This window comes from Zingiber officinale, chromosome 7A, assembly GCF_018446385.1.
Source record: "Zingiber officinale cultivar Zhangliang chromosome 7A, Zo_v1.1, whole genome shotgun sequence".
NCBI classification, from domain to species: domain Eukaryota; kingdom Viridiplantae; phylum Streptophyta; class Magnoliopsida; order Zingiberales; family Zingiberaceae; genus Zingiber; species Zingiber officinale.
The window spans coordinates 141,056,651-141,070,263 of NC_055998.1; the positions used below are offsets into that span (position 1 = coordinate 141,056,651).

At 35.3% G+C, this 13,613-nt stretch overlaps 1 protein-coding gene across 3 annotated transcripts; it reads left to right on the forward strand.

Annotated features, from left to right (window-relative positions):
- Positions 1-265: 265 nt before the first annotated feature.
- Positions 266-11,625, forward strand: LOC122002955 (DNA mismatch repair protein MSH6). Of its 3 annotated transcripts, none has more exons than XR_006117752.1 (21): positions 266-1,216; positions 1,416-1,512; positions 2,610-2,712; positions 2,791-2,844; positions 2,955-3,029; positions 3,625-3,693; positions 3,816-3,899; positions 4,103-4,300; positions 4,434-4,960; positions 5,034-5,163; positions 5,687-5,778; positions 7,431-7,609; positions 7,676-7,878; positions 7,966-8,067; positions 8,874-9,036; positions 9,733-10,016; positions 10,086-10,223; positions 10,341-10,420; positions 10,544-10,589; positions 10,668-10,767; positions 10,830-10,872. XR_006117752.1 is itself a non-coding variant. In XM_042558360.1 (21 exons), the coding sequence occupies exons 1-21, from the start codon at positions 436-438 to the stop codon at positions 11,312-11,314; spliced, it is 3,834 nt and encodes a 1,277-aa protein (XP_042414294.1). In that variant the 5' UTR covers positions 267-435; the 3' UTR covers positions 11,315-11,625. The 3 variants fall into 3 exon arrangements, 2 of the variants coding, with proteins under 2 accessions (XP_042414295.1, XP_042414294.1); XM_042558360.1 differs by lacking the exon at positions 10,544-10,589 and adding an exon at positions 11,067-11,625 and having other exon boundaries at positions 267-1,216; positions 10,830-10,956; XM_042558361.1 differs by lacking the exon at positions 10,830-10,872 and having other exon boundaries at positions 10,540-10,589; positions 10,668-10,769.
- The last annotated feature ends 1,988 nt before the right edge of the window (positions 11,626-13,613 follow it).

Here is a 13,613-nt window from a genome sequence, read left to right on the forward strand (position 1 = left end):
ACGGCGAGATCCGGCCAGGGTGGCGTTCGGCGCCGACAAGGTCTTAGGGGGGCGGGGCGGAAAGCACGCATCGTTACCCAGGTTATGCGGAAGCCTGCATTCGCGAATATGCGGACGTCAAGTTGGCGGTCCGCAGAGAATAAGCAGCTGTTTACTTGGAAGGAAGAAGAAAGGCATGCGCATTCATTTCTCGCCAATAGTTTTAGCTCCACTCCTTCTATCTCGTCTCCTTTTATTCCACGGCGGTAAACACAGCGTAATCGCGAGTTTCGTGCCGCCGTCGAGAAGTAGCGTCCGGGCCGCTCACGTGGACAAGCGCTCGTGGATTCCCGCCTTTTCCCCTTCTCTGATTCTCGCCGCTTTGTCTCTCGAGTCTCGACCTCGCGCTCAAAAGCCCTCGTCGTCTCTCTCCGAAGCGTTCGATCTCCGCCGCTAATGGTGCCTTCCCGCCGCCTTAGCGGTCGCTCGCCGCTTGTTCGGAAGCAGAGCCAGATCACCACCTTCTTCTCTCCCGGCCACGCTTCCAAGCGAAGCCCTAATCCCAGCCCAAGTGCCGATCCCTCTCCGTCCCAACCCAAGGAGAAGAAGCCGCGGCTCGTGATCTCCCCTTCCTCCTCTCCCGGTGTCAACACTCCTCCCTCTGCCGCCAAGAGTGGCTTCACGGAGGATGTGGTCGGTAGGCGGATCAAAGTCTTCTGGCCCCTTGACAAGGTCTGGTACGAAGGGAGGGTCTCTTCCTACGATGCTTTGCAAGGGAAGCACCTGGTCCTGTATGATGACGGAGAGGATGAGACGCTTGATCTTAGCAGAGAGAAGTTTGAGTGGGTGGAGGAGGAGCCGCCAAGAAGGCTCCGTAGGCTGAGGCGGTTGTCGTGCACGGTGGAGAAGGATTGTAACTCAGGGAATGTGGAGGATGGGGTTGGCGAGGAGGATTCTAGTGGAGACGAGGAATGGAGAAAGGTTGGGGGAAAGGACTCAGAGGAAGATGACTCAGATGAGGTGGAATTGGAGGATGAGGACGACGTGGTTGTGGTGAACTCGAGTGGCCGGTCCAGGACATCTACAGGTTCAAAGAAAAGGAAGAAGATGGACGTTGAAAGCTTAGATTGTACTAAAAAATTAAATTTTGGTGGAAATGGAGGGAAGATTATGAATAAATCCTCCCCATGCGCAGCGGAAATTACTTCCTTTTGCTCACCCTTGACTAGTGATAAGAGTAAGTAATTGGTAGGAAAAGTTCGATAGGTTTCATGCAAATTACAGTGATAACTTGGATTCACTCCGCTTCAAGAGCATTTCCATATCTGATCTTGTCATCCAATTGTTACTCGTGGTTGTATATAAATGCTTTCTCCGACTAGTATACAACTCTTTCCGAGTTTGATTTGGGTTGTGATGAAGAATTTGTCATTCAGGGGCACAAATCCAGACTGCTATTAACAACATTCTAACTTCTGAAGTAGCCGAACGGTTTGAGAGACGAGAAGCAGAGAAGTTCAGATTCTTGCGGGTGTAAGTTTTCTTTTTTCCTCACTCCAGAGCCTATGCAAAGGAAGTTTGATTTGATTATGTGTTGCTTGCTTTTACATTGTCAAAGCAAGCTGGTTTTTGTTTGATTTTATTTATTATTAATTTTTTTTATGATGTGGGTGACTCTGATGATGAACTCATAATTTCAGTTCAGCTAGTCTAGGTAGGATTGATATTTCTAATAAACAACGGCTTATGATATATATTCACCATACCCATGTCAAACAAACATACAGTTTAATTGATTGGCCATTTCACTTTGTTCATTTGAAACAACTTATTTATTTATTTATACAAATGTGTCAATTTGAGCTTGACCATTTTAAACCTTGCATATTAAGTAAATGAGATTGAATCTAGCTAGATACATATTGAGCCAAAGATCATGTTTAAGATTTTTTATTAAAGAATTTTATCCAGCTCAACTAGAGCCAAGCTTGTGTTATGATCATTGTACTGCCTACCAGTTATTAGGGGTGCAATATTATATCAGGAAAGTAAGAAAAGAACAACAAAGAAGATAAAGATAAAAAAACAAGAAATAAGATCAGATTTAGAGTCACAAATTGTCTTTCAGCAAAATTACTGAAGCCCATGATCACACGGAAGAGTCTCTTATATTGTCATCAATTTTACCTTATAATCTACATTGCCACAACAAACCTTGTGCAAACTAACACACATATCACGTAACAAGATGTTTTTCCCCCTCCTTTTATAAACCAAGGAGTTAAGGACTTACTTGCATATATATCCTGTAATTACCAGATACTAAACATTACATATGTCATGAATAAGATTTGTTCACAGTTTATATATGATCAGGGTTTCAAGCATGAGGTTAACTTATGGAAGAATCTATGTAGGACTTACATAAGCATAATAATTTCATAATTGAGGTCCACAGACTTGGTGTGCATACTTGGATCTGTTGCAATGCAAGATTGTTGCATTAAAAAAATGATAAAATAGCTGTCCTTGGATTGAGCTTAATGCTATCTATGAAGTGTTTTTGCTAGAACTTCTTCAGTTTTTTTTTTTTGATAGGTGAAATCAACATATTTATTCTTTTATAATAGAGGGCGTATGGATGCTAAAAGGAGACGTCCTGGAGATGAAAACTATGATCCAAAAACTCTTTATTTGCCACCTGAATTTTTGAAGACCTTGTCAGGTGGACAGGTGTTGTTCTGTTTCTGTGGCCTTTAGTTGTAAATTTCTTTTGTTATTTTTGTGTTGGTTATTATGCTTGTTTTATAGAGGCAATGGTGGGAATTCAAGTCAAAGCATATGGATAAGGTTTTATTCTTCAAGGTATTAGCATTTACTAGATTTGCGCTCATGATAGAATATGATGCACTAGGAAGCTTAATCTTCTATTCTCAACTCATTTGAAGCTGATCATGACATATTTTTATTATCAGATGGGGAAGTTCTATGAATTGTTTGAGATGGATGCTCATATTGGCGTTCGAGAACTTGATTTGCAATATATGAAGGTACTCAACCTTTCCTTTTTCTTGTCTAGGTTAGCTCAGATTGTATCTTTTATTGCCAATACTGCCTCTTTTGGTAATCTGTATTCTCTTGTCAATGCTGCCATTTTTAATAATTTGTTAGGTTCAGTTAAAGAAAACCTTGATGTGTGTGATCTTGGTTTCATCCTTTCACTGTTGGAAGCTATTGATGGAGATGATAGCATCCACTTTCTTGATTTTCTTCACCAGGTTCTTGTTGTCCAAGCTAGAAGACAAATATTAAGAGGACCAGGGGATAAGAGATTATGGAAAGGAAGGGAACACAAGCTAACTATACATAATTTATATGTATAATACCAAGGCCTTATCCCCAATTTGAAACACTATAAACATCAATAAGAACTAGAGAATTAAAATTGGAAGCAACAACATGAAATGCCCTTTCATAGTATTTTTACCATGGTCACATATTTGTAGCTTGGAGTATAACATACTGCACTTGTATGTCTGAAATTGTTACATTTATAATTTTTATCAATGATATTTTTGAACTTTAATAAGCTTGATTATTTGTTAATGATAACTCGTTGCCTTATTTCCTACTTCTGTCTTTTAGGGGGAACAACCTCATTGTGGGTTTCCAGAGAAGAACTATTCCTCGAATTTGGAGAAATTGGCTAGAAAGGTTTTGGTTCCCTGGTGTTTATAAAATTTTCAATTTTTCATCATGTTATGGGGATATTTTTTTCAAGGAAACACAAGAATGATTTGAACTTATGGAATAATTGATGCATTTCTGTTTATCAGGGTTTCCGTGTACTTGTTGTGGAGCAAACAGAGACTCCAGAACAACTTGAACTTCGCCGTAAACAGATGGGTTCGAAGGACAAGGTTGGATGATTTTCAATAGAACTTTATAGTTTCAATCACATAGCTTTGCTGACTTTTTAGTATATTAGAAGCACACAGGAAATGACCATGTGCATTCCATTAGTTACTTGAATAACTAATGTGAATCATTTGAAATAGTTAATATTGAATTCATTAGGATTTTGCAAATGAACTTATATTCTTTTTTTTTTTAACTCTTGAAGGTTGTCAAACGTGAAATATGTGCAGTAGTTTCACAAGGCACACTGACTGAAGGAGAATCACTTATGACAAATCCTGATACATCTTATATTTTATCAGTCACTGAAAATTGCAAAATTCTTGATGACGCTGGTAAAGGAGGTGTTATTCTAGGTCTTTGCTTTGTTGATGTTTCCACAAGCAAGTTCATGATTGGACAAGTACGTTATTCTTGTGATCTTTAAGTTCTGTTATCTCTCTACTCACCGGAAAAATGATTGTCTTCTTTCTGTTTTCTATTTATATTTTTTACTTATTAAGCTCATTCTTATAATACAAAATCTTCTATTGTAGTTTGAAGACGATATAGAACGGTCTTGGTTGCGGTCAATGTTGTCTGAATTGAGGCCTGTAGAAGTCATAAAACCTTCAAGGACACTCAGCCTAGAGACTGAAAGAGTCATAAGGAATAATACACGAAATCCATTAGTTAATGATTTAAAGCCTTCTGTAGAGTTCTTGGACGCTGAAAAAACTGTTAATGAGGTCAGGAAGTATTATAGCCTATCAGCGCTTTCTTCATCATCAAAAAGTATTGTCACTTCTAATAATGGAGGGGATAGTACGGGTGAGCTTCCAGATATATTAATTGAACTAGTGAATTCTGGCAATGATGGTTCATGTGCTCTTTCGGCTCTTGGTGGCTGCCTTTTTTACTTACGGCAAGCTTTTCTAGATGAAAAATTGCTTAAGTGTGCTAAATTTGAGCGACTTCCATGCTTGGCTTTCTTGAATAAACTCCAAAAGTCATATATGATGCTTGATGCAGCTGCCCTTGAAAACCTTGAGATACTGGAGAACAGTAATGGAGGCCTTCGAGGGTACTTGCATGCTTCTCCTTGTGTTTTCAGTTGTCACATAATTCTATCTGAGATGATTTTCATTTGAATGTAGAACACTATTTGCCCAACTGGATCATTGTGTTACAGCATTTGGAAAAAGGTTACTTAAAGGATGGCTTGCGAGGCCACTTTATAGCACAAAATCAATTGAAGAACGTCAAGATGCTATAGCATGCTTCAAGGTGAGCTTGATGTTGCTGGAATATATTAAGGAAATTATCTCTACTGCAGTTGATCATATTCTAGTGCCTTTAATATTCATGTATGCAAAATGGGAAGATAGTGATACAAATGATTGAAATTCTTTCTCCTGAAAAGTAGGAGGTTAGGACATGTGATTTCCACATCCACATAGGATCGTATGAAGTGTGGGTACACATAAGGCTATATATAATTTTACATTTGATTCACAGTATATATGATTATTATATAGCAAAGAAGCAAGTTGATTTTTCTAACAAAGAATTAAAAATTGATTTGGAATTGTTTTTCTTTTTAAGAAATGGAATTCAACTCAAAATTCCGAAAGAACTTGGTAGGTTTGGTCGTGCTGGGGTGATAGGATACCTTTTTGTCCAGCTTTAGTATCATTCTTTCTCTTTCATCTTTATGTTACCAGACATCCAATGAAATAGTGAGGGCCTAATAACTTACATCTTAAATTTCTTAGGAGTTTTCAAGTCTAATCTTGTGTGTGCATATCAGGGTGCTGGTTGTGCATCCGCTCTTGATTTCCGAAAAGAACTTTCAAGACTTCCAGATATGGAGCGTTTACTTTCACGCCTATTCTCGAGTTGGTAAATCTTATTATCTGACTGATATGTTTCTTTTTTTATCAGCTTGTGGGATTTGTTTTTTCAATAATTAGATTATTTTTCTTGATCATTGTGTACTTTGTCAGTTACATGTTTGTATATTTCTAGTACTGGAGTAGGATCCAGTTTTTAATGCTCAACGATTTAACTCTTGGAAACTGCTAAGAAAAAAAAGAAAGTCCTTGTCTTTTTTGGCACCTGATTGAGGAATCTGTGTCTTGCAGCTTTATGGACCTATTTATTTGCACTTGTTTGCTGAACTGGATGGACCTAAATTTTTGTGTGCTCATGTACAAAGTAGGATAGTACACATAATAGCTATTGTTCTATGGCTTTCAGAATTCCTTGCAGGCACTTGGAGGAATGGTTGGCACTTGGCAATTTGGTGAGATGATGTAATAAGAGTCAAGGTTTAAAATTTCGATCCGTGTCGAAGTTTCGGTCTCAGATCGGAACGATACGATTTCGGTATCGTATCGTGCCGTACCGATACAATTATTTATATATAGTAATTATAAGATAAATATGTTTATGGTAATATAAAAATAAGTTGTATATTGATTTATTATAAGTTCTCAATTATTAAATAATTTAATATTATTAGAAAAAATAATTAAAAATAATTTTATTTAAATAGAATTGATATATCAATAATTCAAATTAAAATGAATGTATCTATAATAATAAGTATATAAATTAATACAAGATATTACTTTATGTATAATAATAATTATATAAATTAATTATGTATTCATTTAATTAACTATTAATTAAATAATATATATTTTAAATAGTAAAAAATATCAAGTAAAAAACTTTAAAATAATAAAAAAAAATCAGAATATAAATATAATTTATTAGATTTTTTTTAAAAAAATTCGAATTTATTTAGAATTTTTAAAGAATTTTTTAAAAAATTTAAATGAAATTTAAAATAATAAAAAAATATTAGAATATAATTAAGAATTATTATATATTTTTAAAAATTTTAAATAAAATTTAAAATATTATTTTTTAGAATATTAATTAATGAAATTTATTAAATTTATTTTAATTTTAAATATTTTTATATATTTATTAAGATAATTTAATTAGAATTTATAAAAGTCTTTGTTTAAATTAATTAAATAAAATAATTAATTATTGAAAAAGAAAAATTCCCCATGGTGGGGTGTCTGGCGGCGCCGGAAGGGCCGCTGGATGCGTCCGACAGCGTCGACAGGGTCATTGGACGCTTTAGGCAATGCCTTCGGTGCCGAAGGTGTCGTGGGACGCTTTTGGCGCCGTCGGAGGCGTCCCGTGTCTCCTCTAGCGCCGCTGAGACGGGGACGCCTCCTGTGTCAGTTTCAGCCGTCCGACGGAACGGTAAAAATCGCCGTGCCGGGCAGCACGGAACGACATTTCATTCCTTGTCTATATCCAATACTTATATAGATCACTGCTTAATGCATATTAAACAAAATTTCACCAATGACTATTGTGATCATATGACATTTGATCACTAGTCAGGTGATTCTATCAATCATCTGATCTCCACCAAACATCATCTGTCTGTTGTTTACCTGGAGAGGACTATTCTGATTGCCTCTATATCCTATACCCAATTCTTAATTGTTCGTTCAATGAATCTGTAGTGAGGCTCATGGAAGGAATGCCAATAGAGTTATTCTTTATGAGGACGCATCAAAGAAACAGCTTCAAGAATTTATTGCTTCCCTTCGTGGATGTGAAACAATGATCCAAGCCTGTTCTTCTCTGTACAGTATATTGACCATGACAGAATCTACTTTGCTTCATCATTTATTGACTCCAGGTGTGTCTTGTAATGTTTGAAATCTTCTTGCTAAAATTCCATGCCTGAAATCTAATGGCTATGCAGGGAAAGGCCTACCTGACATGTCTCCAGTGATAGAGTATTTCAAGGATGCTTTTGATTGGTCAGAAGCTAACAGCTCTGGGCGTGTTATTCCTCATGCTGGAGGTGATTGTGAGTATGATGCTGCTTGTCAGAGGATTAAGGAAATTGAATCTAACTTGGCCAAATATTTGAAGGAACAACGTAAGACACTAGGAAATTCAGAGGTATGTTCTACATTGATCTGGTTGCTCTTGTTTGAGCATTAATGCACTTGTACCTTTCTTAAATGATTAGACTATAATTTCTTATAGATAAATTATGTTACAATTGGGAAAGATTCATACCTTCTTGAGGTACCTGAGAGTTTAGGAGGAGCTATTCCAATGGAATATGAGATGCAGTCATCAAAAAAGGTACATTAGATTCTTTATCTTCAGCTAATGATATAACCAACAAGATATGTCGTTCAAACTTTGTAGAACTTTGACTTTTTCCTGCTTTTATTCAAATTTAATTAACTTTATCTTGAAATATGAACTAATCAGATGCTGTAGTGAGAATTTTCTTTTATTAATATCTTTGTATTGTCTCTTGCTCCAGTAGTGATTTTGTTGAAAACTTGCTTCCTGACTTATTTTTTGTTTATCAGGTTTGTTTGTCAAAAATCTTGTTGCATTGAAACATGAGTTTGCCACAATCAATAAATATAACTGACTAGTTTTGGTTGATGATTGGCTTGCATGCTAGTATAGTATAGTGCTTTTACTAATTGAACTTTTTTTGTCCCCAAAGTTCGTTTAGTAATGATTTGAAGTGTCTCACGAAAATTGTTGTTCATACAATAGTCCCGCATTGCTACTTATAAGATGCTGGTGCTACTAATGCTATAATCATTCTTAAGAAACTGAATCAAAAGGACATTTTGGTTCGAAAAATCACACAAAGATCTTTGTGCTTTTGGTTTCTGCCACTTCAGCTATCTATTGTATTATTAGCCCATCCCTGAGTCTTGTTTTGTAGGCAAATCCCACCTAATGTGCGTATTGTTTAACTGTCACAACCAAGGTTTAAAGAATGTTCAATTTAAACCTCTATGGTGATATGGTGTATTGTATCTGTTTTCTTAAATATTCTGTAGGAAAATTCATATAATCTATCAATTTATTTCCATGAAGAAGAAACTAACAAGGTTTTGAATAATTTTGTACTTAATGCATAGGGGTATTTCCGGTATTGGACACCAAAAATAAAAAAATTGTTAGCAGAACTCTCTCAAGCTGAGGCAGAGAAAGAGTCAGCACTTAAAGGCATTCTCCAGAGGCTAATTGGACAATTTAGTGAACATCATACCAAATGGAGGCAGTTGGTATTCGTAACAGCAGGTGTTTGTATGCCTCTATTGGTTTGCCTGTGCTTTGTGCTTTTTTATATGTAACTCATGAATACACATCTTTCAGCTGACAATATACTCATCTGCCATCATATAGTTTACAATTTGTTCTATTTTCTTACATCTGCATGCTGCGAAGATAGTCAATTGCTTTACATTCATAAATCGTTGCCTTGCTGGATAGTTCGGTAGAAGTTACGCATTTTTTTATTGCACTTGGAGCAGTTTATATTGTTTTGAAGTCTCGATCTAATAGGATTTTTGTTAGCTTTTCTTTAGCTCTTTCTAAACCTTATTTGATGGAGTAATTTGTTCAATCATTTGATATTTCTATGAGATAATGAATGGTTGAAACCTTCTATGAAGGAGCAACTCGAGAAAATTGTTGGTGAACCCCCATGATGAGCCTTTATGTCTTCTCTTCAAGCACAATCTCATCCCCTGCCCACAGTCCAAATTCCAATGCCTACCTTATTTGTTTTCCCTTTGTGAACTCATCCCACTGGGCACTGGCCCATATGGGTCAATTTTCATATATGCTCCAATGTCAATCTGAGCTAGTGCCCTGTCTTTGTGTTCATTATTATAGAGTATCCTCATTTTAAAGTTAACAAAAAGATAAACAGATCTAGTTTCTGCAGTTTATTTTCTCTATTTGTCAACTAACAAATGCTGTTTACATGGACAGAGCTAGATGTTTTAATTAGTGTGGCAATTGCAAGCAATTACTACGAGGGACCAACGTGTCGGCCCATCATCAGAGAAGCTTGTCTTGAAAATGAACCATATTTGTCTGCTAGAGGTCTTGGACATCCTGTTCTTCGGAGCGATGTCTTAGGAATGGGTTCTTTTGTTCCAAATGATGTAAGAATTGGTGGCATAGAACCTAGATTTATCCTTCTCACAGGTCCAAATATGGGTGGTAAATCAACACTTCTTCGCCAAGTTTGTTTAGCTATAGTTTTGGCCCAGGTAAGATTCTTAACTAGTCCTTTTACTCTCTCCATTTCCAACATGATCACATCCAGTCATTTTCCCCAGCTAGGGGCAGATGTTCCTGCAGAAAGTTTTCAGCTCTCGCCTGTTGACCGCATCTTCGTTCGAATGGGTGCTAGAGATAATATTATGGCAGGGCAAAGTACATTTTTGACGGAACTTTCAGAAACTGCTGGCGTACTGGTGAGATTGTCTAGGAAAATCTTGACATTATTCTTAATAGTTTATAATTTAGACTATGGAATTGTTTCTTTTGACTTGTTTATATGAGTTGAGGCTTAGTGTATATCTTTGTTGCAGTCGTATGCTACTCAAAATTCTCTTGTAGCACTAGATGAGCTTGGGAGGGGCTCATCAACTTCCGATGGGCAAGCTATTGCGTGAGTGCCACTTCTATTTAAGTTCTTTTTCCTACTCCGTTGATAGAAATTTCCTTGTGAATGAACATATCGCCTGTTGGCATGTCACGTGGCTGTGCCATGGCACCAACATGTTCAAGACAGCACCATTAGTGTCTTCCTATAAGCACTATGCAACACTGACCATCAGGTTGTGAAATAGTCTGCCAGCATCTTCCTAAACCCAGCCATTGGTCACATTTTCTTACAATCGGTATTTAATTTGCAGGGCATCTGTTCTCGAGTATCTTGTCAATGTAGTGCAATGTCGCGGACTGTTTTCTACTCATTATCACCGATTGACACTAGAATATCAGAAGACTACTAAGGTAAACCTACAAATTGTTCATCTTTTTGTCAACAGCTTTTGAGTCATGTTATATGCATGTAGGTTTCAATATGCCATATGGCTTGCCAAGTCGGCATGGTTGAAGGCGTGGAAGAAGTTACTTTTCTTTACAGGTTAACGCCCGGTTCATGTCCCAAGAGTTACGGTGTTAATGTTGCTCGTTTAGCGGGTAAATTCTCTCTTCAGATGCCTCCATTTTCACAGTTTATAGCTAGGTAGTAGCCTTAGAATGATGAACTAAATTCCTATATTGCAATTACTATTTCATTTCCAATTCAGGATTACCATTGTCAGTGCTTCAAAAGGCCGCCAAGAAGTCTAACGATTTCGAGAATGATAACCAGAAGGGCCATACTGCGACGGAACGGCTGATTTCAGACGAGAAGACAAACGCGGAAACAACTCTTATTAAAGAGTTGCTCTCTGTGGTAGAGACCTGGAATCTGCGCCGAGATTCTCAAGCTGTAAACCTGAGCCTACTCAGTAACATCCAACAAAGAGCAAAGTCACTAGTGCCGAGCACATAATATCAAAATTTTCATTCGAGAACAATTTAAAAACTAGGTTGAGTGCCATGTTTTGAGTTCCCAGATAGAAATTGTTACTCGCAGTTATTGTTCATAGTAGAAGCTTCACTGAAACTCAATTGAAGGTCATTAAGATTGATCTCAGTTCAATTTCTGTTTATTTTGTGAGGTAGCAGCCCAATGCTAAATTTAGTCGATTTCTTCGGCAATGGGTCGAGACACCTACCCTATTGTACAGAGACATTTCGGTGATATCGATACGATACACTGTTGTTAATTTTGCATAATCACAAGATTATACCATTTGAGGATGTATTAATACATAGTTTAAAATTAATTTGCAAAATTTTCTTGTTCTATTTTTTCGGCTAATCAAGTTTAGGGGTGTAATCGAGCCGAGCCGAGTCGAGCCGAATTTTTGAATGTTTGAGTTTCGTTCGTTTATAATCGAGTAGCTCGAATTTTATTTAACGAATATATTCATGCCTCACGAGCTTATTCGAGTTTTTATTAAGTCTAAACGAGCTTAATAAATATAAATTATAAATTTAAATATTCATTAAAAATTAAATTATATATTTTTAAAAAATTATAATATTCTTGTTAAAATTTATAATTTTATTCTAATAAATAAATTTAATATATTTGTCTATATGTTTCATAAGTTAGAGTGTAAAATCTATAAATTCAATATCAAAAATATTATTTTTTTATTTAAAAATTGATTCATGAACTTAACAAATATATTCACGAACTAACGAGTCGAATATTATGAAACTTGAATTTGGTTTGTTTTTCTTAACGAATCTCGTTAAACGAGTTCAAACGAACTTTTATCGAATCGAGCTTCGAATATCTCACGAGCGGCTTGACTCATTTACACCTCTAATCAAGTTACCTTTTTATATTGAAACTAATTCAGTAGAAACTGTCTTAGGCAAGAATTAAAAGGGTGCGATTGTGCTCTTTTTATAAAATAAATAAAAAAATCAAAAGAGTATTCAATAAAAAAAAATTATTTTTAGACAATCTCGACGTTGTAGTAAGAACATCCACATCAAATACCCTATTCAAAGATTTTACCTTAAATTTTGGATAGGGTAGCTAAAAAAATCTTTACATCAGCTACCTTATAGAGGAGAGAGAAGAAATAGGGAAGCTGATATATGATGTATTGAAAAGTGGATATCCAAATTTAATAAAGTAACTTTTTTACCCTAAATTATGTAATTGGATAGGGAAGTTGGTGTGGATGCTCTTATTGGTATGCTACAATGCAGCAATTATTAGCTAGTTGTTATAATGTTATTTTTTATTTTTAATATGATTGTATATATAGATAGTAACTACTACATATATTTTTGACAAACTTGATAGAGTTTTGATATAATAGGGTTTAAAGTTTTAAGATTTAATTATAATTGTATAGTAGTTACTTGTAGTTCAATATATAAAGACATAAATTGATTATTTATTTTAATCAAATTTATTACACAAATTATTATATCAAAATTCTCTTCATCAATGTAGCTAAAATTATTTCAATTTCATTAAAATTATTTTTAAATTAATCAAAATTATTTTAAAATGGTTATAGATAACCCTAAATTATAAATCTTAATTCCTAAAATCATTTTAAAAATAGTTATAGTAGTTATTAGTAGTTGCTATAATAAAATGGTAAAAAGACGATTTGCTCATCCCTAGCACCTTTACAACCCGTCCTCAAGTTAACACAAAAAAAAGTAAATCAGGATGACTATTAGTCTTGGATAGTTGAATAACACATAGTGAAGGACAAACACTCAACTACTAGTCGAGATTTGACCCTAGACCTCATAATATCATGCGCTAGCCAATTATCCGTCCCAAAGGGACTTAGTTGCTATAACACAATTAGATGTGAGGTATTTTAGGAATAAAATTTCTGACGATGGTCTATTTGATTTATTTTATTTTATTTTTTAAGATGCGCGCTTTTCATGATTTGTATACTTTAGGGTGCCTTTTAATTTTTATCCAAATATATTTTCTATTTAGTTCATTGTAATAAAAAAAACTAAAGGTGAAGTCGTCATTTTAACGGTCTCTTCCAACTTCCAAACAGTCCCACACTCTTAAATAAGATAAACTATGAGGGTATTTGTCTAATCGTAGAGACTTTTTACATGAAAAGATTTTTATCAAATATCTAATGAGATATTTTGATTAAGATTTATTAGAACAAATATGAATCCATAGAGTATGGACTTTGACAATCCGTGGAAAAATTTATATTTTAGTTTACTAGAGAAAAACG